Here is a 24,723-nt window from a genome sequence, read left to right on the forward strand (position 1 = left end):
GTTCTCCTCTCTAACCAATGTGGGACATCACAATCCACCCCCCTTAGGGGCCCAGCGTCCTCGCTGACACTCTTTCCTTCCTCTAATCGATGTGGGACCGCCCCCAAATCCACCCCCTTTGGGCCCCAGCGTCCTTATTGGCACACCGCCTCATGTCTACCCCCCTTCGGGGAACAGCGAGAAGGCTAGCACATCGTCCAGCGTCTGGCTCTGATACCATTTGTAACGGCCCAGATCTACCGCTAACAGATATTATCCTCTTTGGGTTTTCCCTTTCGGGCTCCCCCTCAAGATTTTAAAACGCGTCTACTAGGGAAAGGTTTCCACACCCTTATAAATGGTGGTTTATTCTTCGGGAAAGGTTTCCATGGTTTATTCTTCGGGAAAGGTTTCCACACCCTCATAAACGGTGGTTTGTTCGATTTATTCTCCTCCCCAACTAATGTGAGATATCACAATTTATAAGGATGTGGAAACCAGCTGGGTCCGAAAGGGAGTGGATTTGGGGGCAGTCCCATTGGAGGAAGGAAAGAGTGCATGTTGGGCCCTAAAGGAGATGGATTGTAATGTCCCACATTGGTTAGAAAAGAGAACAAACCATCATTTATAAGGGTGTGGAAACCTTACATTGGTTAGAAAAGAGTACAAACCAGCATTTATAAGGGTGTGAAAACCTTCCCCTAGTTACACAACTCCAATATTTCTTGTACATAACATGCCTCGGTGCTTACATAAATAAATAATCCGTAGATAACTTTTTAACAACTTGTGTACTTTGTGCTCCTCGATTTTGATGACAAAGCCTTCACGTTGAACAACGTACACTTCCACTTCGAGGTAACAATTTTTTAAAAAATTAATAATAAATGGAAAAAAAAAACCCCAAATGAAATTTCTAAAACGCCAATACAAAATTTTAGTAAAATACAAATACTTTGATCCACCTACCATTAATTAAATGAGTGAAATATTGTTGGTGTTTTACTCAAATATGACACAAAAAAATAACAGCGATCTAAGTCTGTCAAACAAAACAAAATTGCTAAACTGCTTTAGTTCAAATGTAAAGATAGAGAGAGCATCACACAAGCAACACTAGTAACATAACCAGTGACAGATTCCAAGCTACACTTGTTCCTTGAATGCATAAATTTAATCTTCTTCCTCTCCCTCGTTCTCGGCGATGTTGAAGTACCTGAGTTCGTAAACGTTCCTATCTTTGTTGGCAGCAATCACTCGTAGCCAATCCCGAACGTTGTGTTTCTTCAGGTACTTCTTCGTCAAGTACTTCAGATACCTAACCCGACATGACACAAGATAAAATCAGTCATGGATGCTAAATGCCAGAAGAACAATTGAGAAACTAATGTAATTCAGATTACTAAATTTCTACAACTGCCCAAGACATCGCTTAGCAAACGTCACGGACGATTAAATAGGTTACGTGTGATTAGTGAACTAGTATTCTCCTATGATGAAAACCGTATACAACAATGTGCACGAATTAACCCTGAATGACAACAATGTGCACGAATTAGCCCCGAATGACAACAATGTGCACGAATTAGCCCCGAATGACAACAATGTGCACGAATTAGCCCCGAATGACAACAATGTGCACGAATTAGCCCCGAATGACAACAATGTGCATGAATTAGCCCCGAATGACAACAATGTGCACGAATTAACCCCGAATGACAACATTGAGAAACATGAAAGAATACAAAGGGCATAAAAAAAACAGACTACAAGTAAAATAAGACCTAGCAAATAATTACAGAAGTAAATCGTTACCGACGTACAAGGAGAAACACATTTAGTCTCACAAAGGTCCAAAGATTAGAAGACTCCCTCTCAGTCTATCTATTGATTTTATTATCTCGCCCTTCATAAACCTCACTACAAAGTGCACACTCCAAACAGGTCAGCTGAAAGTCAAACACATCAAGAAAAAGTTCTAGACCGACCAAGCATAATCACAATTCCAGCTCAAATGATACAGGTCTTAACAGAAAGGCCCAACAAAAGAAGGCAACTTCCTAGAGAGCCTATCAAAGGTATTGATTCTTCCATGGATGAAGAACTCGAACCTTTTTTGGGATTTTCACCTTCCAGAGACTCGAAAAAAGAACTCCCTAGCAGGATAAAGGAACAATAAATAATGGAAGAAAGAATAAGAAGCAAAGCCCTAATAAGGGATAGAGCTCCAAAAACGAACATCCCTATATAAGAACAAAAATCACCAAGTAAAGAAAGAAGAGACATGAACTCCATTGTTTCCCTATCGATCAACGGACGACAAAACCCAAACAAAAGAGAGAACGAGCCCCCTATGTAAACAACGACTGATACGAGAGTAAACGGGAACAACCAAGCAATTTTCCAATATGAGCAAACAGCCTATTGTATCCCAAATTTAAAAAATAAAAAGAATAGAAAACTACCAAAATATTACATTTAGAGCTCTCACAATGATGTAAATAACAATTCCTCATGTCGACCCTCAGAATTCGGAAGATGGAATTAGTACATTTAATCAATTTCATTACACAAAACAAAGATAGAACATAACAAGCCTAGTTCTAGAATCAATTTATTCAGCCGTCATGTCAATTCTCAGAGTTCTACAAGTACAAATGAAATATAGTCCATACAATCAATTTCATTAGAAAGAACAAATATCAAACATACCAACCCTAACTTTCCCCTTAATATAACAAATCCAAAATACACCAGGGAAGAATCCAGATGCATCATACCGATTATCCTTAAAATAACTCATACTTGAAACATTCAAAACACTAACAGGTAACAAATCTCCAACCTTTTCATATTTCTAACTCGCAGCCATAAACACAGTACAAACTTTATACACAACCTAGTTCAAAATACAACTTCCGAGAGGAGATTGGCCGCAACAGTGATGTAGAACAAATCAGTTATTCGAATGGGGGAAAATATTTTACCTCTTGGAGAAGTTGCTATCAGAAGTGACAGTAATTTTACTCTTCTCGCGAGTAACAGAGACGGCATCGCCAAGAGCTCCAGCCTTGCCTCCGACTTTAATCCTCTCCAGAAGAAACTTCTCCAGCGAAGCAATGTCCATAATCTTATCTTCCACCGGCTTCGTACAGTCGATTGTGAAGGTTACTCCCTTCTTCTTCCCCTTGGGGCCAGCTGCACCTCCTCGACTCATTTTCGATAACAAAAACTGTGCAATCAGAAAGAAAAACCCATGAATTGATGCCTAAAACGACCATATTCGGATCAAGATATCAATATATGAGAAAGAGAAAATGAAAATACCAGTTGCTGAGGATTCCGATATGACGGCCACCGGTGAAGCGCAGCTAGGGTTTTAAATATATAGGAACAACTTGGGCCGCCAATTGATTCCTTGGATTGGGCTTTCCATATACAAAAATTTTAGGTGGGCCGTTCAAGTTTACCCATTTAAAAAATATATATATGTATATATATACACACATATACACATATTATATATATATATATATATATATATACACATACATGCATATATATATGTGTATGTGTATATATGTGTATATATATGTGTGTATATAATATGTGTATGTATACGTGTATATGATACATATATATATACACATATATATACACATATACACCATACACATTATATTATATTATATATATATATATATATATATATATAATTTAGGACTCGTTTAATAAATATTTGATTTTTTAAAATTGTGTTTATTTTTTTACAATATTTTTTACCTTTTAAAATAAAATATTTAAATTTTAACTAAATTCAAAATGAAAAAATAAATTTTTTATTTTTTTATTTTTTAAAACTTGATTTAGATAAACAAATAAAAATGTACGTGAATTAAATTTTTAAAAACTAAACATAAAAAATTAAATAATTATTAAATATAATTTGTATTTACGAACTATTAAGTAAGTGTTAACCGGAGTCTCGATGGTGGAGACAGGGTTTCTGTATGTGAGCTGCCTCATACGGCTCTTCTAAAAGACTTAAAACCGCCTCTATTTGAATAGGAAAAAAAAAAGATCTACGGGAAGCTTTCACCGGCACTAGAAAATTAATGTTAGGACAACAATTGTCGATGGATAGGACAAAAATGAAATTACCCAAAATTAAGGGGTTAAAATGTTGAATTTAAATATTAGAACGGAGAAAAATACCTATATATATATATAGTCCCGACATCATATATTGTATTTTATAATTAATGGGTGTAAAATTAAGGGACTAAAATGTTGAATTTAAATTGTAGAGCGGAAAAAAATCTCTATATATATAGTCCCGACATCATATATCATATTTTATAATTCATGGGTGTAAAATTAAGGATTGAATTTAAATATTAGAGCGAAAAAAAAAACCTATATATATACAGTCCCGACATCATATATTATATTTTATAATTTATGGGGGTAAAATTAAGAAAACCTATATATATACAGTCCCGACATCATATATTATATTTTATAATTTATGGGGGTAAAATTAAGGATTGAATTTAAATATTAGGGCGGAAAAAAAACCTATATATATAGTCTCGACATCATATATTATATTTTATAATTCATGGGTGTAAAATTAAGGATTGAATTTAAATATTAGAGCCGACATCATATATTATATTTTATAATTCATGGGTGTAAAATTAAGGATTGAATTTAAATATTAGAGCGAAAAAAAAAACCTATATATATACAGTCCCGACATCATATATTATATTTTATAATTTATGGGGGTAAAATTAAGAAAACCTATATATATACAGTCCCGACATCATATATTATATTTTATAATTTATGGGGGTAAAATTAAGGATTGAATTTAAATATTAGGGCGGAAAAAAAACCTATATATATAGTCTCGACATCATATATTATATTTTATAATTCATGGGTGTAAAATTAAGGATTGAATTTAAATATTAGAGCGAAAAAAAAAACCTATATATATACAGTCCCGACATCATATATTATATTTTATAATTTATGGGGGTAAAATTAAGGATTGAATTTAAATATTAGGGCGGAAAAAAAACCTATATATATAGTCTCGACATCATATATTATATTTTATAATTCATGGGTGTAAAATTAAGGATTGAATTTAAATATTAGAGCGAAAAAAAAAACCTATATATATACAGTCCCGACATCATATATTATATTTTATAATTTATGGGGGTAAAATTAAGGATTGAATTTAAATATTAGGGCGGAAAAAAAACCTATATATATAGTCTCGACATCATATATTATATTTTATAATTCATGGGTGTAAAATTAAGGATTGAATTTAAATATTAGAGCAAAAAAAAAACCTATATATATATATATAGTCCCGACATCATATATTATATTTTATAATTCATGGGTGTAAAATTAAGGATTGAATTTAAATATAAGAGCGAAAAAAAAAACCTATATATATAGTCTCGACATCATATATTATATTTTATAATTTATGGGGTAAAATTAAGGATTGAATTTAAATATTAGGGCGGAAAAAAAACCTATACATATAGTCTCGACATCATATATTATATTTTATAATTCTGGGTGTAAAATTAAGGATTGAATTTAAATATTAGGGCGGAAAAAAAACCTATATATATAGTCTCGACATCATATATTATATTTTATAATTCATGAGTGTAAAATTAAGGGACTAAAACGTTGAATTTAAATATTAGAGAAAAAAAAAAAACCCTCTATATATATATATAGTCCCGACACCATATATTATATTTTATAACATTTTTTTTTAATAATGGTTAATCTATATGTAATTTAATAAATAATACATAAATTATTATTTGAAGGTAAAAATTGCTGTAGAAAAAAAAGAAAGAAAAGAAAAAGAAAAAAAGGATAGAAAAGAAGTGCTTGGAATTTCTAAGATCCGAAATTGGATTTGCAGACAATCGAGTAGAAAGCTCCGATTCCGACGAACAAAAGTCCTCCGACAACAACTCCGGCTTCAAGGTACTTGTTCTATCTCGATTCCTCTTCCTCCTCTCCCTTCTTCGCCCGATCTTGGATCCTAGCTTCACTCACTCTTTTACTTCCGATTTTCATCAACAATCTTTGAGTTTCAGTGCTAAGATTGCTCTCAATTATTGCCCTAAACCCCCATTGTTCAATTTCTGAGCTGTAGATTTCCGATCTCACGGATTTCAGTTTCGTTTCTTCGTTTATTTCAGTTCTTTGTTGGAGATTTGATTCCATTTGGGATAACTTTCCCCGCCCCTGATCCCGCTTAATTTGATTGGGATTTTCAGTTCAAACTGTTCGTTTGTTATTCAAATATTTTTCGTGTTTTGATGATTGGGATTAGTAGTATAATTGTTTATAATCTTTTTCGTAGCTACATCTCGCAAATGGCTGGTAAAGCTCAAATTCCTACCAAGAATTCGGCGCTTATTTCTATGATTGCTGATGAGGTACGCTCAGTATATATCCATGTTGCAACAGCTTTTCTGGTTACCTTAAACTATTAAAATGAATGGAGGTTCAATAGGAGTTCTTATTACGTACGTATTTGATCTCATTGTTATGTGATTTTGGTGTTTGGTTTTCTTTTTACAGATAAATGACCTACTTATATGATCTTATTGTTTTGTCATATTGATTGAATTACCTTGTAAACCTAGTGAGATCCCATATCGGTTAGAGAGGAGAACAAAATAGCCTTTATAAGGGTGTAGAAATCTCTCCCTAGTAGATGCGTTTTAAAATCCGTGAGGGGAAGTCTAAAAGGGAAAGCCCAAAGAGGATAATATATGCTAGCGGTGGGTTTGGGCTGTTACAAATGGTATTAGAGCCAGACACCGGGCGATGTGCCAATGAGGAGGTCGAGCCCTGAATGGGGGTGGACAGGAGGCGGTGTGCCAGCAAGAACGCTAGCCTTAAATGGGGTGGATTGGGGGTCCCACATCGATTGGAGAAGGGAACGAGTGCCAGCGAGGACGCTAGGCCCCAAAGGGTGGTGGATTGTGAGGTCACACATCGGTTGGGGAGGAGAACGAAACAACCTTTATAAGAGTGTGGAAACCTCTCCCTATCAGATGCGTTTTAAAAACCTTGAGGGGAAGTTCGAAAGGGAAAGTCCAAAGAGGACAATATTTGCTAGCGGTGGACTTGGGCTGTTACAAATGGTATCAGAGCCAAACACCTGGCGAAGTGCCAGCGAGGAGGCTGAGCCCTGAATGGGGGTGAACACGAGGCGATGTGCCAGCAAAGACGCTGGTCCCAAATGGGGGTGGATTGTGAGATCTCACATCGGTTGGGGAGGAGAACGAAACAACCTTTATAAGGGTGTGGAAACCTCTCCCTAGCATACGCGTTTAGAAAAACCTCGAGGGGAAGCCCGAAAGGGAAAGTCCAAAGAGGATAATATCTGCTAGCGGTGGGCTTGAGCTGTTACAACCCATGTCTTAATACATTTTACATGTATTTTGTCGAAGAAAATCTGCTTGTTAATCACGTTTGCATAAGTAGTTTGTCTCCAAGAGTTAACTTCAGTTAATTGCAACTGACAAGGCATAATTAAGCATCTGGATAATGATATGATTGGGTTCAGTTCATTCTGTTGCGTTGTTCATCATGAACTATGCAGGGTGTTGGTTGTATGTTTAAACTAAATTTTCTTCATAATAGGATACGGTGGTTGGATTTCTTCTTGCTGGAGTTGGTAATGTTGACCTACGAAGAAAAACTAATTACCTTATAGTCGATTCAAGTAAGTATCCCTCTGATCCTATTGCTTGTAACTCTGATTTTATTTTTCACGTGTAACTCCGACGTCCTATTTCATTAGGCTCACGCTACAACTGCGTGTCTAAATCCTGTGAAACGCCCAATTGCTGAAATCCTTGTTATTTAGATTTTCCAAAATTTGGTGTAGTATTCCACTTTGGAACTTAATTTTCAAACAAGAGAGGAATTATTTGAACCCATGATGAAAATTGTTTGCCCCCTCCAGTTTTATGCTTTATCATTGCAAAATTTCCCTGTATAAGAGATGGAATCCCTAAACAGCTAAGTAATAATTTTTTGTTCCATATTTCACCCATAAGAATATTAAATGGCTAAAATGCTGAATTTCTTCTTCTCAAATCTCCCACTCCAAGGCCGCCAGGGGCTGTTACTTTTTTTCAGTTGACTAGTTGGCTACCTCCTTTAGATTAGCTCTTTGGAGGTTGGATGATGGTCTACTTTTATTTGATAATTTGGAGTGAGAGGCTCTCGACTTTCTGCTCAGAGTTGTCGACAAAATAATCTGGGCTGCTTTCTCTTCTTTGTCTTCTTCTGATCGATAAATTGGAGAATTAGGCCCTTGTCTTTTTGTTCTTATTATACTTTTTCTTGCCTCTGAATTGAGTTTCTTTGATTTTGGTTGCTGGAGAATCTTCAGCCAGGGTAGTGATATACATTTCCTCTATGAGGATCTCTGTTGCTTTTTTCATATTCTGTTAGCCTAAGTAGCTCAGTGCTGTTTATAGCCCAATTTTCCTCCCTTTGATTATCCTCTAGGATTTCAGGTTGATAATAATCTTCCTCCCAACTTGACGCACTTGAGGTTGACCGCGGTTTGCACCATCCAATCGTCTTCTCCACTGTTCCATAGTGGAACGAATGGGCTCGGTTGTGTACCTGTGGACTTTTCTGCAAAGGATACTAACTAGTATTTTCTTTGGCCCCTCTAGTTCCGAAAAACATAGAGTTTTCTTTTAGGGCTCTTTTGTTGGGTATTGAGCCCTAGAAACCAAGCACAAGTAACTGGATTCAGCTTCAATTACCACTTGCATAACATAAACCAAGCACAAGCATTTGTTCGAGTATTTAATGAAGCCTCCACACACTTCACCTAACTTATTGTAAGTATCCACTTGCAATGAATGTTCTAAATTTCAACCAACCACTGTAACATGGAACCACATTCACCTTCTAAGTAGAAAAGGGCCCCAGATTTCAAATTGATTCGTATAAGGGCCTGTATTAGTCCATCCTCTGTTCATGTTGAGAAGTCTTGCAAAATCTGAGCCAAAGCATTTGAGAAGGGCCTGATCGTGGTGAATGGGTGTAACGGCCCAGATCCACCACTAGCAGGTATTGTCTTTTTTGAGTTTTCCCATTCGGACTTCCTCTCAAGACTTTAAAATGCGTCTGCTAGGGGAAGGTTTCCACACCCTTATAAATGGTGGTTTGTTCTCCTCCCCAACCAATGTGGGACATCACAATGGGCCTATTATGAAGTGGATTGGTAGGAACGTTTGAAGAGCTTCTTGGATCCTCTCTCGTTCATCGTTAAAGCATTACATCTTCTCGTAATAACCACAGTTTTGTTCCAATTACTTTTTTGGACTTCTTAGTTGATTGGAATTTGTGGCAAGTTCTCTGCCCTTTTCTATTTGTGGTAGTTGAGTCTTTTCTGTTGGTCTTTGTTGGGTTGTGGCTCATTGAAGTCTGTAGTTGATTCAATAAGATTCTTCTTCAAGGCCTCCGCAAATGTCTTGTGTGATACTTTTTTGTTTTTCCATAGCCTTCTGAAAAGAACAGTTTATTATCAGTCTGACAAACCTTTTCCATCCTTCTCCACTCTCACCTTGAGGGACTATGAAGTTCGAGTTTTTCCCCATATTCAAGACATTAGAAATCTCAATAAACTCTCTCTTGTTTGTATTTGCTGCACCCATTGGAACCCATTCTCACAGTCAGCTCTTCTGAAACATTTAAGGGACAAGGGAGTGAAGGTGTGGTCGTCTATATTATCAGCCAGCCATTGTCTCAAATATTGGTTCGAGGGAAACCCTGTACTTTTCTTCTCTGTAATCTTGTTTTTCCTTCCTTTTTGCTCCTTGTCGAAGTCCGTAGTGAAGTTCTTTCGTTCTATATTGCATTTTCTGTCTTGGAGGTCATCGTGAAGTCAAGAGGTGATGGTTGGATAAAGGTGGTCGTGGGCGTGGTCGGAGGGATAAGAGTGTCGATCATTCAGGTATAGGTAGGATGGGTGTTGCTTTGGGGGTTGGGTTGGTAGAGGAGAGAATGGAGAAAATTTCATACTCTTTGGATTTTTTTAATCTTTTGGTGACCACAATGTTGTTCTACCGCGTCAATTAGAAAGTATCACAACAAGCAAAATACTTTGAGCAATTAATTCTAGCATTTTGAATTATACAAGTGTTGGATGAACCAATGCTTAAGGGATCATGTGGGTGCTGTTCTCGACCAGTTTTCTCTTTTTAAGGACAAAAATTCAGTGAGAAATAGATATCATCCTTTGCTTATTTTTAGAAAGGATGCACCGTGCTGGGGGACTTCGAGTGATTTTCCAATCGAACCAGATCACCCCTCTCTTCCCTTCCCCTCTTAAACTAAAGGGGAACATATCGAGAGAGAATTAGATTTGGTTAGGGGTTGGTAAACAAGGTACGGAATGTCTTGTCAAATATTCAATACGATTCCACAAGATCTAGTTTCGTTCAAGTAACGAATTCTAGCCAATTGAAAGGATCTTCTGATCAATCCAGAGATCATTTCGATTCCATTAGTGATGAGGATTCAAAATATCACACATTGATCAATCAAAGAGAGATTCAACAACTAAATGAAAGATCGATTCTTTGGGATCCTTCCTTTCTTCAAATGGAACGAACAGAGATAGAATCAGACCAATTCTCGACCAGTTTTCTTAATTTTTGTTGTTGGGATAGCTGTTTTGAATATTAATCTTGCTAATGAAGTGTATTTAAAATGTTTTCATGGATTTTAGCTCAATAGTAGTGACTGATGATGCTATGATTGAACTAAATCAGTTTTTCCTTTGCTTCTTAGGAATCTGTTCGTCTTACTCCATAGGTTTACAGAGCCACTTTGTGTGATTACACCTTTTTTCATTCATTCAAATATGCTTTTGGACTCATAATTCTGTCCCCTTTTTATGCCTCAAACGTTCGAATTGTAATGTCTCAGAGACGACCGTCAAGCAAATCGAAGATGCTTTCAAAGAGTTCACTACAAGGGAGGATATTGCAATAGTGATGATCAGTCAATATGTAAGTTGTTCTCTGATTACACCTTGCTATGCCTCTCCTGCCATTAGAGATATTGTTTATGGGTTCTGTTTTCTCTGTGTCATCAAACTGTGATACCATTTTTTCTTTTGAGTTTTAGGTTGCAAACATGATTAGGTTTCTGGTAGATAGCTACAACAAACCAATTCCTGCAATATTGGAGATTCCATCCAAGGATCATCCATATGACCCTGCTCATGATTCGATTCTTTCGCGTGTAAAGAACCTGTTTTCTACCGAATCGGTGGCGTCTGGGAGGCGTTAAAAAGGTATTGTAACTTATGTCCCAACTCTTTTCGAAGTCATCCACCGTTATGCTGCTCTTGGTGTTCCCTGAATTTTAATTTGTAATGATTCTATTCATATCGATCACTCGAATAAAACTCGAAAAATACATGGCAACAGAGGAGCTTGTGGATGTCTAAGCACCTTAGAATGCCATTGTTTTCTTGTACCTGAATTACATTTGATACAGTAACTTGAGGCATTGCATCTGCATGCATCTAATGTGTTCTTGGTGCATATTTGGCAAAAACCAATTGCCTCCATGATTTTCTGGTGTGTAAATCGGACCAAATTGGTTATTGGGCCAAATTGGTTATTGGGCAGTCAAAATTGTAACAGGTGTATCGGAAGCTATTCCAGTAACAGGGTCGCCTTTGGTAGAGTTATTACGTGGAAGTGCCAGTGTGGGACAATCTTCCTTGACTCGTTTTTATAGTTTACACACTTTTTTATTACCTCTTCTTACTGCCGTATTTACGTCAATGCACTTCTCAATGATACATAAGCAAGGCATTTCTCGTCCTTTACACCTCGCGGTATAAAATGTGCTGTTTTATTGAATTTGGGGAACTCCTAGCAGGACATAGTTGCTCAGAGGTGTGGTATGATTTGATGATCTTTAGTACCGCCACTTTCGTTTGTTTCTTGTCGTAAAAGAAATATTTAAGAATTTTGTACGTATCGTGAAATAAAATAATATATCATTTAGTGATACATCAAATGTGGGATAGAATGATTATGTATGGTTGTGGTACTATCACTAACCACTCATCTAGGATTTAATATTTTGTGTTACTTTAACAACTACATGTAGTAGGGTCGATCAGTTGTTTTGTGACAATAGTTGAGATGTGGGTGTGTAAGCATGAGCACTCGAGCTACAACACACGTAAGCTTTGGAACATGTATTCATCATTAGCTCACTAAACATAATTTGGAGGTAACTCTAGAAAGCCTAGGAAAGGCTTCGAACAAGGACACTTATGTGGGTGTGCAAGCATGAGCACTCGCGCTACAACACAAGTAAGCTTCAGAACATGTATTCATTATTAGCTCACTATATATAATTTGGAGGCAACAAACTCTAGAAAGCCGCCTAGGAAACGCTTTGAATAAGAACACTCATGTGGGTGTGCAAGCATGAGCACTCGAGCTACAACACACGTAAGCTTCAAAACATGTATTCATCTTTAGCTCACTAAACATAATTTGGAGGCAACAACTCTATAAAGCCTTGAAGTACCAACCTTCATAGGATTGAATCCAAGGTGATATGAATGAAGTACTAACCTTCAGAGGATCAAATCCAAGGTGATATGAATCAAGACATCAATCATGCAATATAAACTTTGAAAAAGACATAAAAAAAATGTTATTCAATGATCACAAAATGTTGCAATTCATATCACGTTAAAGAAGAACGAAGCTTCATTTATTTTTAGTTACAAATTTTGGACAAATCGAGTTTTGATGTTTTATGGTGTTTCTTCAGTACTTTAAGACTTATTTAAATAGCTGGCTATATAAAGTCATGACCAAAACTGTAAAAAACCCACATTGGGGAAAGGGAAACGAAGCATTCTTCTTAAGGGGTGGAAACCTCTCCCTACTGAACGCATTTTAAAAACCTTGAGGAAAAGCTCGAAAAGGAAAGCCCAAAGAGTGCAATATCTGCTAGCGATAGGTTCGGGTCGTTACAAAGACCACGGAGTTCAAGGTTCAACTTCATACCAATGAAAGCTTACTTAGATCATGTTGTTCTATATGTTCTCTTCCTCAAATGCTTTCCAAAGCAAAAGTAAACTAGGCAAAAGTAAGTTAAATGCAACAATGACCATAATGTTTGTGTAGCATAGTGTCTATTGCATCTTCAAAATCTACTCTTTTCTTGACCTTTTCTTGCATTACTTGAATAACCCATTCACTCAAATCAACGGATTGGCGGAAAGATGCGAGAATATGGAGATAGAACGGATTCCTTCACGTACTTTTTCGAGTTAGTCGTGTCGGGAACCCAATGGATCTCGCTCATATTCGGTGTCTCTACAAACACCATGTTAAACTCTCCCACCTTCTCTATCTTCCCTCTCTTCCCTGCCCTCAGTACCAGATTACTGTTTCGGCTGTAGGAAAATATCCCATTCGTCAAGCGTAGGATGTCGCTCGGCTCAACGACATCGCACTCTTCTCCCCATAGCTGGAAATGAACTGCTGCTGTTTCGTCCGCCACAAGTGATTGGCATGTCTTGTTTTGTCCTTCCATTGTTGTCATGCCTTTCTCTAATACTATGAATTGTGTGTTCACATTGTTCTGGGCTGCTGGCACCAAGTCCTTGAGAGATATCATCATTTATCTGCTTTTTAAAACTGAACTTAGTGATGCAATTAAGTTAATGATTATGTAAAATACAGTCTAAAACTAAAGAAAACATACATCAAATGTTCATAACTTCACTCAGGCATTTTCACAAACAGGTAGCGGGCGCAGCGCCATTTTTCCAGACAAAATGGACAACAACAATCAAGTTCCTTCCAATTTTAATCCAAATATTCAACCATATCAACATCCTTCTCGATTAAATGGAGATTTCAGTCGAAATCGAACATTTCGAATCACTACTTTTCATGAAAGGTTTGCTATAAAAACATCATAACAAACAAACTGAACTCATTTTTTCAGTATAATTTCTACGTACAATTAAGAAATTCAAAGAATCAAGTCACTTACCTTACGAACAATCTTGCTGAAGTTGAAGTTGTTGGATCGTTCTTAAATTTTCTCGATCCATCTGAAACGAGTGAGAATAAATTCAAAGGTTAGGGCCGAAAAGGAATCGTGATTAAAGGGAGGAGAAGGTTTGGGGTCTTGTAAGTTGGCGTTTGAAAAGGGTTAGAATTTCCAGACATTTATCTTCTTCTTCTTCTTCTATCTTGACTTTTTAAAACACGACCTCGTGTTATGGATACATTTTTTTTAAACCTCGTAAGTTAAAAACGTCATTTTGTTTATAAAGTCCAAACGGAATAAGAAAGACAATGTCTCACTCAACTTCGAGTGAAAGGAAAGAACCAATGTAACAGCTCAAATCCCCGCCACTATCTGATATTGTCCTCTTTAGCGTTTCCCCTTTGAGATTCCTGATATTGTCCTCTTTAGCGTTTCCCCTTTGAGATTCCTCAAAGTTTTTTAAAACGCGTATGTTAGAGAGAGGTTTCCACACCCTTGTAAAAAATGTTTCATTCTCCTCCCTAATCGAGGTGAGATGTTACAATCCACTCCCCTGTGGGGTCCAACGGGTGCTCGTTTCCTTCTCCAATCGATGTGGGACCTTCCAACCCACCCCTTTTGGGGTCAGCGTCATAGTTGGTATACCACCTCGTGTCCACTCCCCTTCATGACTCTCCACCCCTTTTGGAGCCAGCGTTATTGAGGCTCTCTTGTCCTTGTTTCCCTTTCGAGCTTCCTTAACACATATGCTAGAGATAGGTTTCCACACCCTTATAAAAGAATGATTCATTCTCCTCTCCAATCAATGTGAGATCTCACAATCCACTCCCTTTGAGGCCCAGTGTTTTCACTGGCGCTCGTTTCCTTCTCCAATCGACGTGGGACCTTCCAATCCACCCCTTTTGGGGCCAGCGTCATTGTTGGCACACCACCTCAAGTCCACCCCCTTCAAAACTCTTCCTCCTCGCTAGCACATCGACCAATGTCTGGCTCTGATAACATTTATAACCGTCTAATCTCACCACTAGCAGATATTGTCCTTTTGGACTTTTCCTTTTGAACTTTCCCTCAAGATTTTTAAAACGTGTCTAATAGGGAAAGGTTTCCACACCCTTTTAAAATATGTTTCGTTCTCCTCTCCAATCGAATCGATACGAGGTCTCACGACCAAACAAGGCCGAAGAAAAGTGAGACAAAATGGAACAGGGCTCCTCAAGAACCAACCAATACTTCATTCATAATACAAAAACATTCACTTCCATGTTTACAAACAAATTGCTTACATGAATTGAGCAGAATAACGCTCCCCTGTATTGATATTAAAAAAGAATGGAGAAGTAAGAATTCTAAGCCTCAGAATGAAACTACTTTATTACCCTCCAGTATAGAAAGAGCAAAACAACAAAAACTCAGTCCTTGTGTGAGTAGTTATCAACGGGAAGGAACTTGGCATATCGCTCGGCCTTCGCTCCGGATTTGTGTTCATAATATTCGACGACTGCAGCGCCCGCAAGAGCAGCTAAGGTCAAAGCCTGTGCGTGTAACCTGAGAGTGATTTTGAAGAACTTAACACATGGAAAAGAAATGCCAATGTAAAAAACTTCTATACATCTGCCCCTAAACAAAGAGCTCCGATTTAACCAACTTTACGAATGAGCCCGAGAAAAAACATAGAATGAAAAATATAAAACAAATAACTTAGATGCATTTTAGGACCCATCTCTGGCAATGAATCAACAATCCGAAGTGCATTTCTTGCATATTCTTGACAAACTAGCGTTTGTATACAGATGTAAGAGGATCTATTTGGGAAGTAAGCAGCCCTTGGACATCTCTTCGTCTACAAAGAATTCTCGATGCGAAAACACATAGACAAAAGGCTGATCTTTCAATAGGAAAAAAAGTGGATACAATGAATTTGGCTTATGTCAAGTTTTTCATTTTGATCCCTAATATTCGATCCTTCATGAACTTTTATCGACTTTCAATTTTTTCGAGTCTATGTTCGAAATCTCAATGGTAATTGTCAAACTTCCACTAAATCCCATGTTTAATCCTGATCATAAAGGAGGAAATATGGATGTAATAGACATCGATATGAAATAACTAGAAGAGCTACATTGAAATCGTGTTGCATTTTCAATAATTAGACATGACCTTTTGAAGTTCAATGAAAATGTTCAAGGTGTTCTCAATAACTTTTTATGAGCACCAAGCCTCAGCTTTCATCCAAAAAGGCACCGAACAACCCGAACAGCCCGAACAGCACAAGGGTCAACGGGACAAGGCATCCTTGAGTGGTTACATAAAGGCCCTCTAATATAAGCTGATGGTATGAGAAGTTACAATTTACAAAAAAAAGCTTGTGTTGGGCACTCCAATTAGAGGTCATGGACAGTACAAGGCCACAAAAGCACCTAAGGCAGAAGCTAAGCGTGTTCGGTGTTCATCAGTAAAACAAAGAACACAATCATAGGACAAGGAATAAGGAGGGAAAAAAGGATTGAGAGCTTCCAGAAAGTAGTTTCCAATTATAATTTTCAAAATTCTAGAACAAAAATTTAAGAACAAACACGATCAATCAGCTGTTTGTTAAAGAGAAACCAATTGTTCTACTTCAAACAAAATTAACGAGACAACAATCTTAGTTTTCTCTGAATAGCTACAGAACATCCTCAACATTTCAAGACTCGTCAAGATCCCAAAAGAGGGATGATTTTTACAGACTTTCAACCAAAAAGGATCATTCACTAATTCATTCCAGAATCAAAATTCCATAAATAATCAGCACTAGGAGAACTCCAAATCCAGGATTAACGAAAAACATAAAACATAAAAAATTAGAAACTCACCTAGCATGGATGATCTTCACGCTGGTCTTCATATTAGGTTGAGACCAATTATACGCAATAGAACCCGCGATCCCGCTAAGCCACAGAGATCCTTCACCCCAAACACAACAACAAATCAATTATAACTCGAAAACGAAACTTCCAGTAACGAGAAGATTAAACATAATCAATCCATCGGAAATCAGGAAAATGAAATAGAGGAGAGGATTGATGAGTTGAACTTACCGACGGTGCGAAGCTTGTGTTCGGAAACCCACTCCCTGAGAGATTCGAGTTTTCCCTTGGATTCAGCCATGGGGAGCGGGAACAGAGATCGATCGGCGAAGGAAAAGGAAGAGAAGAGATGAAGAACGGAGGTTTCGGTATTGGGGGAATGGCTAATTGTTTATGAGAGAAAGGAAGGAAAGTCGAATTTGGCAAACGCCTGAAAATCGGTGGGCGGCGGACGGTGGCGAAGAAAGCCACGTAGGCTCTAAGAATAAACATACGAAATTATGTAATTTTTTAAACTAATTAAATTATTTATTTTTAATTATTTAGGAGATAATTTTCAAAATTGAATTACAAATTTTAATTAAATAATTAATTAATTATATATATATATATATATATATATATATATATATATATATATATATAATTTTATGAATTAACATTTTTTATTAAAATAAAATTTTTAATAAATGTTATGATTAACCCAAACCAACTCAAATAATAATAATATATATATATATATATATATATATATATATATATATTTATTTGTTTATTGATTATAAACCCGATGATTCCTTAAATTAACGGATGTTTAAAATGGACAATATCATACCATAGTGAAGAGTCGTGTTCATCTAACACAAGCAGTTGTGTTCATCTAACTCATGAAATATTTGAACTCTGTTAGATGGTTACAAATTTTTGGGTGGTTGATTGAAATCTAATGTTTTCGAATTTGTGGTGTTTCAGACAACTTTCGGGCACTTATGCCCGATCATGAAACTACCTTTTGAACGTCCGATGGCGCGTTACTCCGACTTGAGCTATGTAACAACGAGATCCCCCTTGATCTTTGCCGGATGTGCTTGACGGTCCCCCATAATTCGCTTACTTGGGGACTGATTACTCCAGCTATTCCACGAGTCTCCGCTAGTTGAACCCTGTCCAGTAGACTCTGTTAGTCAAAAGAATATTTGTGTTTTCTTTTTAGCCTATAACTAAATTTCTGTGTAATTCTACGTACTAGTTCGTTGGAAGATCTATCTCGTGTCTGGTACTGCACGGTTCCACTCTACAAGAACTCCGAATCATTCTCTTCATCAGAAATGATCCGCTTGCCCCGAAATGACCTAGCCTGAGAGTTGGGGAAGGTAAGAATGAGAGTTGACCCAGTACCCGATTGGAGGTACATATGACCCAGTCTCCTGTGACCATAACTGTAACGACCCGTCTGTTGGGGAAGGTTTCCACTACCCTTATAAATGGTGTTTTGTTCTCATCCCCAACCAATGGCCCAACCAATGGCGACCATTTATTAAGACCCAGTACCTAATCACGAGGTACATATGACCCAGTACTACCCTTATAAATGGTGTTTTGTTCTCATCCCCAACCAATGGCGACCATTTATTAAGACCCAGTACCTAATCACGAGGTACATATGACCCAGTCTCCTGTGACCATAACTGTAACGACCCAAGCCCACCACTAGCACATATTGTCCTTCTTTGTGCTTTCTCTTTCGGATTTCCTCTCAAACCTTTAAAACACAAGCCCATAACACTACACTAAACGTTAAGGCGAGACGTGAACCAGAAAAGGGATCCGGGGAATCGAACCCTGATCAGTACCGTGGGAGGGTACTATGATACCACTACACTAGATGCACCCGTCATATTTAAAAAAAAAAAATAATAAAAAATAACTTTAAAGTAATTAACAAAAAGAAAATTTTCAAAAAATGCACATCTAGGGAATCAAACCCGAGACAATATCGTGAGAGGGTACTACGATACCACTACTCTAGATGCACCCGTTATATTTTTTAAAAAAAATATTAAAAAATAATTTTTAAGTTTATTTGGTAATAAATCTTAATAATTATACTCAAATAAATTATTTCAAGAAAATTATATAAACTTAAAATCAAATTATATTAAATAAGATATACTTATTAGTGATATAATAGTGAAATTTTAATTTAATTTTTATTCATTAATAAATATATTATAAACAGTATTAAATTTAAGTTTTTTAGTTTTTTTTAACTAACTAATAATTAGTATTCTCACTATCAGCGGGACATAGTTTTAAATTTAAAGGCACAAGTACGAGGAATAATTCAAAAGTAGTCTCGATGATGAAAGAAAAGAGATTAGTCCAAGAAGGCGGTTGAGCTATATTAATATTTGTCGTAGATGTCAGAGGAAAAGAAAAGACCCTAGAAAACGTACCAGTAGTAAATGAGTTTCCGAACGTATTTTCGGAAGACTTGCCTACTTAAGGGGTCGACTTCGCTATCGAACTCGGACTGGAAACTTGGCATATTTTCAAAACACCTTACCGTAGGGCGCCAGCGGAGTTAAAAGAACTAAAGGTGAAATTATAAGACCTACTGGACAAAGGTTTCATTCGACCTCGTGTATCTCGTTGGGGTGCGCCAGTGTTGTTTGTAAAAAAAGAAAGACATATAGATGCGTCTGTGCATCAATTACAGATAGTTAAATAAGAGAACAAATACCCTCTGCCTAGAATAGAAGGCCTATTCGATCAACTCAGAGAGGCAACGATATTGTCAAAGATAGACCTTCGGTATGGTTACCACCAAATAAAGCTTCAAGAAAATAACATACCAAATGTAACGACCCTAAATTTCCACATACCTGTACTTGGGCGCCTTGCCTTTACCTGAAAAATAATTTAAATAATTTAAATAAATGAAATGCAAACACCCTAACCTAACTAAGACTAGGAATTTTACCCGTACCTGTACTTGGGCACCTTGCCTTTACCTAAAAAATAATGTGGCACACGGGAGTATTTCGAAAGTGACCCCACTATAGGGGTCATGCTAATGCAAACACATGCAATCATGAAATAGGGACCTATCTCTAATCATTTTAAGGGTGGCCTCCAGTTTCGGACAAATTGGATGTGTGGTAATTCCCTACACACGACTCACACGTGCGAATGTGAATCCCCATGGCGCTCGCACACCCCCTGAACCCTCTGGTTAAGCTAATCTGTAGCAACGTCCGGAGGTCAGCGGAACCCCATAGTGTCATGTGCCTCATGAACACCCTCATCTGTGTGCATTCGCACCTGTGCGCATTCACGCTCATCATACGGTGCGCGTCCGCACTCATCATCTCTAGGGGAAGTAGCCCTATGCTTATGAACATACAATATGCATGAGGTCCCTCTAAGTCTAATTATACATCTCTTCTGACACAACCCTCTAGTCTCATCTCTTGGTTACACTATGTAACACGTGCTCGTGGACATTTACATTAATATCATTTTCATACTCTTAGGGTTGTGTCCTATGTCGATCTAACGACATGATGCAATATGGAAAACAACATCATAAGGCATGTTCAATATGGAAAACATTATCATGTTAATAGCATCGTCATGCACACATCATACTCATCATAGAAGCCATTAAGTGCATCAAATATAACATGTACGTCATGCATCGAAACATAAATAACGTACATTTAACATACATCACAACACAACGTATACTCATACTTCATCATAATTCAAACAATCTTTAGCCTATCCTATAGTAAGGCCACTTACTTGGTTGGCCTTGGCCGAAGTACTCCCTAATTAGCTAAACGTAATCTCTCGTTCCGTGAGAGTTGCTTCCTACGTTGTTGGGGTTTGTTTTTTATCACACCGTTTGCCATCTTCTGTTAGTATTTCACAATTACTTTACCAATAATTCAATAATGTGAAATTTGGCTCTAAAACGGCCTCAAATACCTTAATCGGGGCCGAAAACAGGTCCGGGAGGGTTGAAACAGTGGAAATCGGGTCGAAACAGGGGAACCGAGCCAAACAGCTGCTAGGAGTCGTCGGAGGAGCCGCTGAGCCGTTTACGCCGAGCCGAGCTGAGGGGACCGCCTGCGCAGCTGTGTGCACGTGGCAGAAGCAGGAAGCGCCACGTCGTGCGAATCGCGTCGGGTCAAGGCGCGGGTCACACTCTAGTTTGGGTTGACTGCTGCATAAGGCTACTGGGCCGGGCTGGTTGTTAGTGATGGTGTTAATATAACACATGTAGAAGCAATTTGGATCTTACGCACTTTTAGAACATCAATTATAGTAAAAAAAAAACTAGCATGTTCATAAGTATTAAAACTTAATGAGTTTAGATACTAACCTTTTCTAGTTCAAACTCCTTTTTTCTCACGAACCGGTTTCGAACCACCACTAGTGTCTTCTCCACTATTCTCCGGCCTTAGAACGGGATTGTGGAATCCGGTGAGTGACTAAACTTGGGAGGGATTTTGTATATGTGAAGAGAGTGTTTGTGAGAGGTTTTTCTCAAGGTTTTTCACCCAGAAGAAGACCTCCCATGTACTATGATCACTCTATTTAAAGAGCCATGTTTGCATGTTCATGTAAATTTGAGATCACCAAATTTTGACACTTAAAATTCCACTCACATGGATTTTTCCATTAAATAAAGTCAACATTTTGACTTTCTTCATTTTAATTCAACAATTAATTTGAATAATGAATTTCAAATCAAAGTAACATTAAATGATTAATTAAACTATTTAATTAATATTTAATATTGATTCAAATGCCAAACCCAATCACTTCGACACATAATTGATTAACATATTTAAATCTTATTTAAATATATCAGATTCTCTCTTTTTGTTTAATTCGTAAATAAAACAAAATTGCGGTTAAATATATCGTATATATGTAACGCATATTCCCTAATTTGAATTCGAACACTTCGAACTCACTCGTCACACTGTTCTATGGTTTAGTTCGATATGAGCTAGTAGAGGGACCTAATGGACCTATAGATCATGGGCTCCAACGATCCAAGATTAACCGGTTAAACTCATTAACCTGGTTAACCAACATTCGTTAACTACTAGGACACTCCACTATAGCCTAGTAGTTGCACTCCCCTCACTATAGATATATTTCTGTCCATCTGATATAACCATGATTAGTAAGTCGATCCTTCACAGGTTGTTCGTAACTAGAGCTGGATTAATTTATCGTTTTACCCCTGAAGTTACTTCTTGTTCCTTATGTCTCACTGATCCTCTAATGAACAATTGGTTTGTGGTCCAACCAGTGAACCGAATCCCTCTCAGGCCAATGAGAGGGGGGGCCCCTTGTTCAAGACCTGGAGTCAGTGCTTAAGGGAACTGCCTTTCTTCTATTCCTAAAAGCGGGTAGGAGTGCTGTAACGACCCTAAATTTCCACATATCTAGAGTCGCCACTAACGTCTCATGCTCATCTCTAATGCAGAATAAAAAATCTAAGCATGCTCATCATTAATAGCGGAAAAATTTAAAACTTCAAAATACATTAAAACATTGGAAAACACTGTCGGACTTACGTGTTTCAAACATTGTGCTGGAGTTCAAAAAGATAAAATAAAACGATTACAAATTAATTAATATAAATGAATGAAATGCAAACGCCCTATCCTAACCAAGACTAGGAATTAAATATGCATCTATCCTATGCACGCGCCACAGTCTCTGATCACGATGCCACCGTCAACCGTACATGGGCGCCTTGCCTTTACCTGAAAAAAAACAATATGGCACACGACCTGAGTATTTCGAAGAAATACTCAGTAAGTGACCCCACTATAGGGGCCATGCTAATGCAAACACATGCAATCATGAATAGGGACCTATCTCTAATCATCTTAGAGGTGGCCTCCAGTCTCGGACAAATTGGATGTGTAGTACTTCCCTACACACGACTCACACGTGCGAATGTGAGTCCCCAAGGCGCTCGCACACCCCCTGGACCCTCTGGTCAAGCTAATCTGTAGCAACGTCCGGAGGTCAGCGGAACCCCATAGTGTCATGCGCCTCATGAACACCCTCATCTGTGTGCTTTCGCACCTGTGCGCATTCACGCTCATCGTAAAGTGCGCGTCCGCACTCATCATCTCTAGGGGAAGTAGCCCTATGCTTATGAACATACAAAATGCATGAGGTCCCTCTAAATCCATCGTAATGTCTCTTCTTACACAACCCTCTAGTCTCATCTCTTTGTTACTCTAGGTAACGCATACTCGTGGATATTTATATTACTATCAATTTCATGCTCTTAGGGTTGTGTCCTACGTCGATCTAACGACATGATGCAATATGGCACTCATCATCATCTAGCATGCTCAATATGGAAAACATCATCGTATTAAGGTAAAAATCATGCAATCATCATGCTCATCATAATGCCACAACGTGCGTCAAACATATCAAGCGTCACTCAACAAAATATGTATACACTCGCACATAACATCAAGCATCATACAATTTATTTAGCCTATCCTATAGTAAGGCCACTTACTCGGTTGGCCTTGGCCGAAGTACTCCCTAAATCGCTAAACGTAAGCTCCCTTTCCGGGAGAGCTGCTCCCTACGTCCCCGGGGTTTGTTTCCTATCACACCGTCCACCACTTTCCGTTAGTATTTCAAAATTAGTTTACCTATAATTTAATAAATGTGAAATACGGCTCTGAAACGGCCTCGAATACCTTAATCGGGGCCAAAAACAGATTCGGGAGGGTCGGAACAGTGGAAACCGGGCTGAAAACAGGTGAGCCGAGCTGAACAGCCACTGGAGCCACCGGAGCGTCGTCAGAGGGAGCCCGAGCCGTTTGCGCCGAGCCGAGCCGAGGGACTGCCTGCGCCGCTGTGTGACACGTGGCAGCAGTAGAGGAAGCCACGTCGGGCGGTAGTGTCGGGTCGAAGCGCGGGTCGTAGTCCGGTTCGGGTTGTGGTTCGGGTCGTGGGCTGTGGAAGGCTACTAGGCCAAGACTAATCGTTGGGCCTCGGCTTACTGGGCTGGGCCGCAGAAGTTTGGTTTGCAGGCCGGCTCAATTGGACCGTGGGTCTAGTCTGGGTTGGTTCAACTGAACCGTAGCTTCTGGGCCGGTTTGAGGTTTGGGCCGCTGTAGTTGGGCTGGGCCGAAGGCAGAGGCCAAGGGAGGAACGGGCTGGATCTCCCGGGTTCTGGGTTCGGGTTGACCCGGATCCGTGGATCTCGTCTTCCTTACCCGACTTTGGCCAATTTTCTGGCAAGCTTTCTCTCTCTTTCCCGCGGCGTTTCCGTTGCCGATTTCGGTCCTCTTCCTTCCCTTTTCCTCTTTGTTCGTCGTCCTTCTTTCTTTTCTGGGAGTTTTGCGGCCTAAAAGCTCCTAAAAGCCATAGATCTAAGAATCGATTAAGAAACCTAATTTTTCCGACCTCGGTTACCGACGACGACGCTTACGAAATAACACAAAACTCACCCTGAGTTATTGTGCTTTCGTTAGGGATCCCTCTTATGGTGGTAACAGGTCGTTTGGTGTTGGTTTGAGGGTGGTTTGAGGGCTCGTCGGAGAAACTGGACACTCGCCGACGTTTGTCTGAAATCTCTCTCTCTCTCTCTCTCGAAATTTTCTCTCTTTTCTCCCTTTGCAGGTGTTCTGAAGATGCTGGGCGTCGTGGGCTGAGGGTTGGGCGTGCTGTGGCCGTCGTTTCGCGTGGGTTCCGC

The 24,723-nt window shown here is 38.3% G+C and overlaps 4 protein-coding genes across 6 annotated transcripts; 1 reads left to right on the forward strand and 3 right to left on the reverse strand.

Annotated features, from left to right (window-relative positions):
- Window positions 1–914: 914 nt before the first annotated feature.
- Window positions 915–3,374, reverse strand: LOC111462024 (60S ribosomal protein L22-2-like). Its single transcript, XM_023105675.1, has 3 exons — window positions 3,307–3,374; window positions 2,967–3,211; window positions 915–1,297 (listed from the first exon to the last, which is right to left on the reverse strand). Exons 2-3 carry the CDS (start codon window positions 3,194–3,196, stop codon window positions 1,153–1,155), a joined length of 375 nt encoding a protein of 124 aa, XP_022961443.1. The 5' UTR covers window positions 3,197–3,211; window positions 3,307–3,374; the 3' UTR covers window positions 915–1,152.
- Window positions 3,375–5,872: 2,498 nt separating this feature from the next.
- LOC111462073 (V-type proton ATPase subunit F) lies at window positions 5,873–11,656 on the forward strand. The gene is made up of 5 exons (XM_023105754.1): window positions 5,873–6,015; window positions 6,398–6,473; window positions 7,690–7,771; window positions 11,005–11,087; window positions 11,206–11,656. Exons 2-5 carry the CDS (start codon window positions 6,411–6,413, stop codon window positions 11,368–11,370), a joined length of 393 nt encoding a protein of 130 aa, XP_022961522.1. The 5' UTR covers window positions 5,873–6,015; window positions 6,398–6,410; the 3' UTR covers window positions 11,371–11,656.
- Window positions 11,657–13,075: 1,419 nt separating this feature from the next.
- LOC111462072 (SOSS complex subunit B homolog) lies at window positions 13,076–14,305 on the reverse strand. Of its 3 annotated transcripts, XM_023105752.1 has the most exons (3): window positions 14,119–14,305; window positions 13,825–13,919; window positions 13,076–13,744 (listed from the first exon to the last, which is right to left on the reverse strand). In XM_023105752.1, the coding sequence occupies exon 3, from the start codon at window positions 13,738–13,740 to the stop codon at window positions 13,321–13,323; it is 420 nt and encodes a 139-aa protein (XP_022961520.1). In that variant the 5' UTR covers window positions 13,741–13,744; window positions 13,825–13,919; window positions 14,119–14,305; the 3' UTR covers window positions 13,076–13,320. The 3 variants fall into 3 exon arrangements, 2 of the variants coding, with proteins under 2 accessions (XP_022961520.1, XP_022961521.1); XM_023105753.1 differs by lacking the exon at window positions 13,825–13,919 and having other exon boundaries at window positions 13,076–13,757; XR_002713698.1 differs by lacking the exon at window positions 13,825–13,919 and having other exon boundaries at window positions 13,301–13,744.
- A 1,011-nt stretch (window positions 14,306–15,316) lies between these two features.
- Window positions 15,317–17,414, reverse strand: LOC111462074. The gene is made up of 3 exons (XM_023105755.1): window positions 17,196–17,414; window positions 16,971–17,061; window positions 15,317–15,663 (listed from the first exon to the last, which is right to left on the reverse strand). The coding sequence occupies exons 1-3, from the start codon at window positions 17,263–17,265 to the stop codon at window positions 15,528–15,530; spliced, it is 297 nt and encodes a 98-aa protein (XP_022961523.1). The 5' UTR covers window positions 17,266–17,414; the 3' UTR covers window positions 15,317–15,527.
- Between the last annotated feature and the right edge of the window lie 7,309 nt (window positions 17,415–24,723).

This window comes from Cucurbita moschata, unplaced genomic scaffold, assembly GCF_002738365.1.
Source record: "Cucurbita moschata cultivar Rifu unplaced genomic scaffold, Cmos_1.0 Cmo_Scf00026, whole genome shotgun sequence".
NCBI lineage: Eukaryota > Viridiplantae > Streptophyta > Magnoliopsida > Cucurbitales > Cucurbitaceae > Cucurbita > Cucurbita moschata.

Coding starts and splice junctions, on each gene's coding strand:
- LOC111462072 (XM_023105753.1), bottom strand. CDS start 13,740: ATGATGATATCTCTCAAGGACTTGGTGCCAGCAGCCCAGAACAATGTG.
- LOC111462074 (XM_023105755.1), bottom strand. CDS start 17,265: ATGGCTGAATCCAAGGGAAAACTCGAATCTCTCAGGGAGTGGGTTTCC. Junction 17,062..17,195: donor ACACAAGCTTCGCACCGTCG/GTAAGTTCAACT, acceptor TTTGGGGTGAAG/GATCTCTGTGGCTTAGCGGG. Junction 15,664..16,970: donor GTGAAGATCATCCATGCTAG/GTGAGTTTCTAA, acceptor AATCACTCTCAG/GTTACACGCACAGGCTTTGA.
- LOC111462024 (XM_023105675.1), bottom strand. CDS start 3,196: ATGAGTCGAGGAGGTGCAGCTGGCCCCAAGGGGAAGAAGAAGGGAGTA. Junction 1,298..2,966: donor GATAGCAACTTCTCCAAGAG/GTAAAATATTTT, acceptor ATGTCGGGTTAG/GTATCTGAAGTACTTGACGA.
- LOC111462073 (XM_023105754.1), top strand. CDS start 6,411: ATGGCTGGTAAAGCTCAAATTCCTACCAAGAATTCGGCGCTTATTTCT. Junction 6,474..7,689: donor TTTCTATGATTGCTGATGAG/GTACGCTCAGTA, acceptor TCTTCATAATAG/GATACGGTGGTTGGATTTCT. Junction 11,088..11,205: donor TAGTGATGATCAGTCAATAT/GTAAGTTGTTCT, acceptor TTTGAGTTTTAG/GTTGCAAACATGATTAGGTT.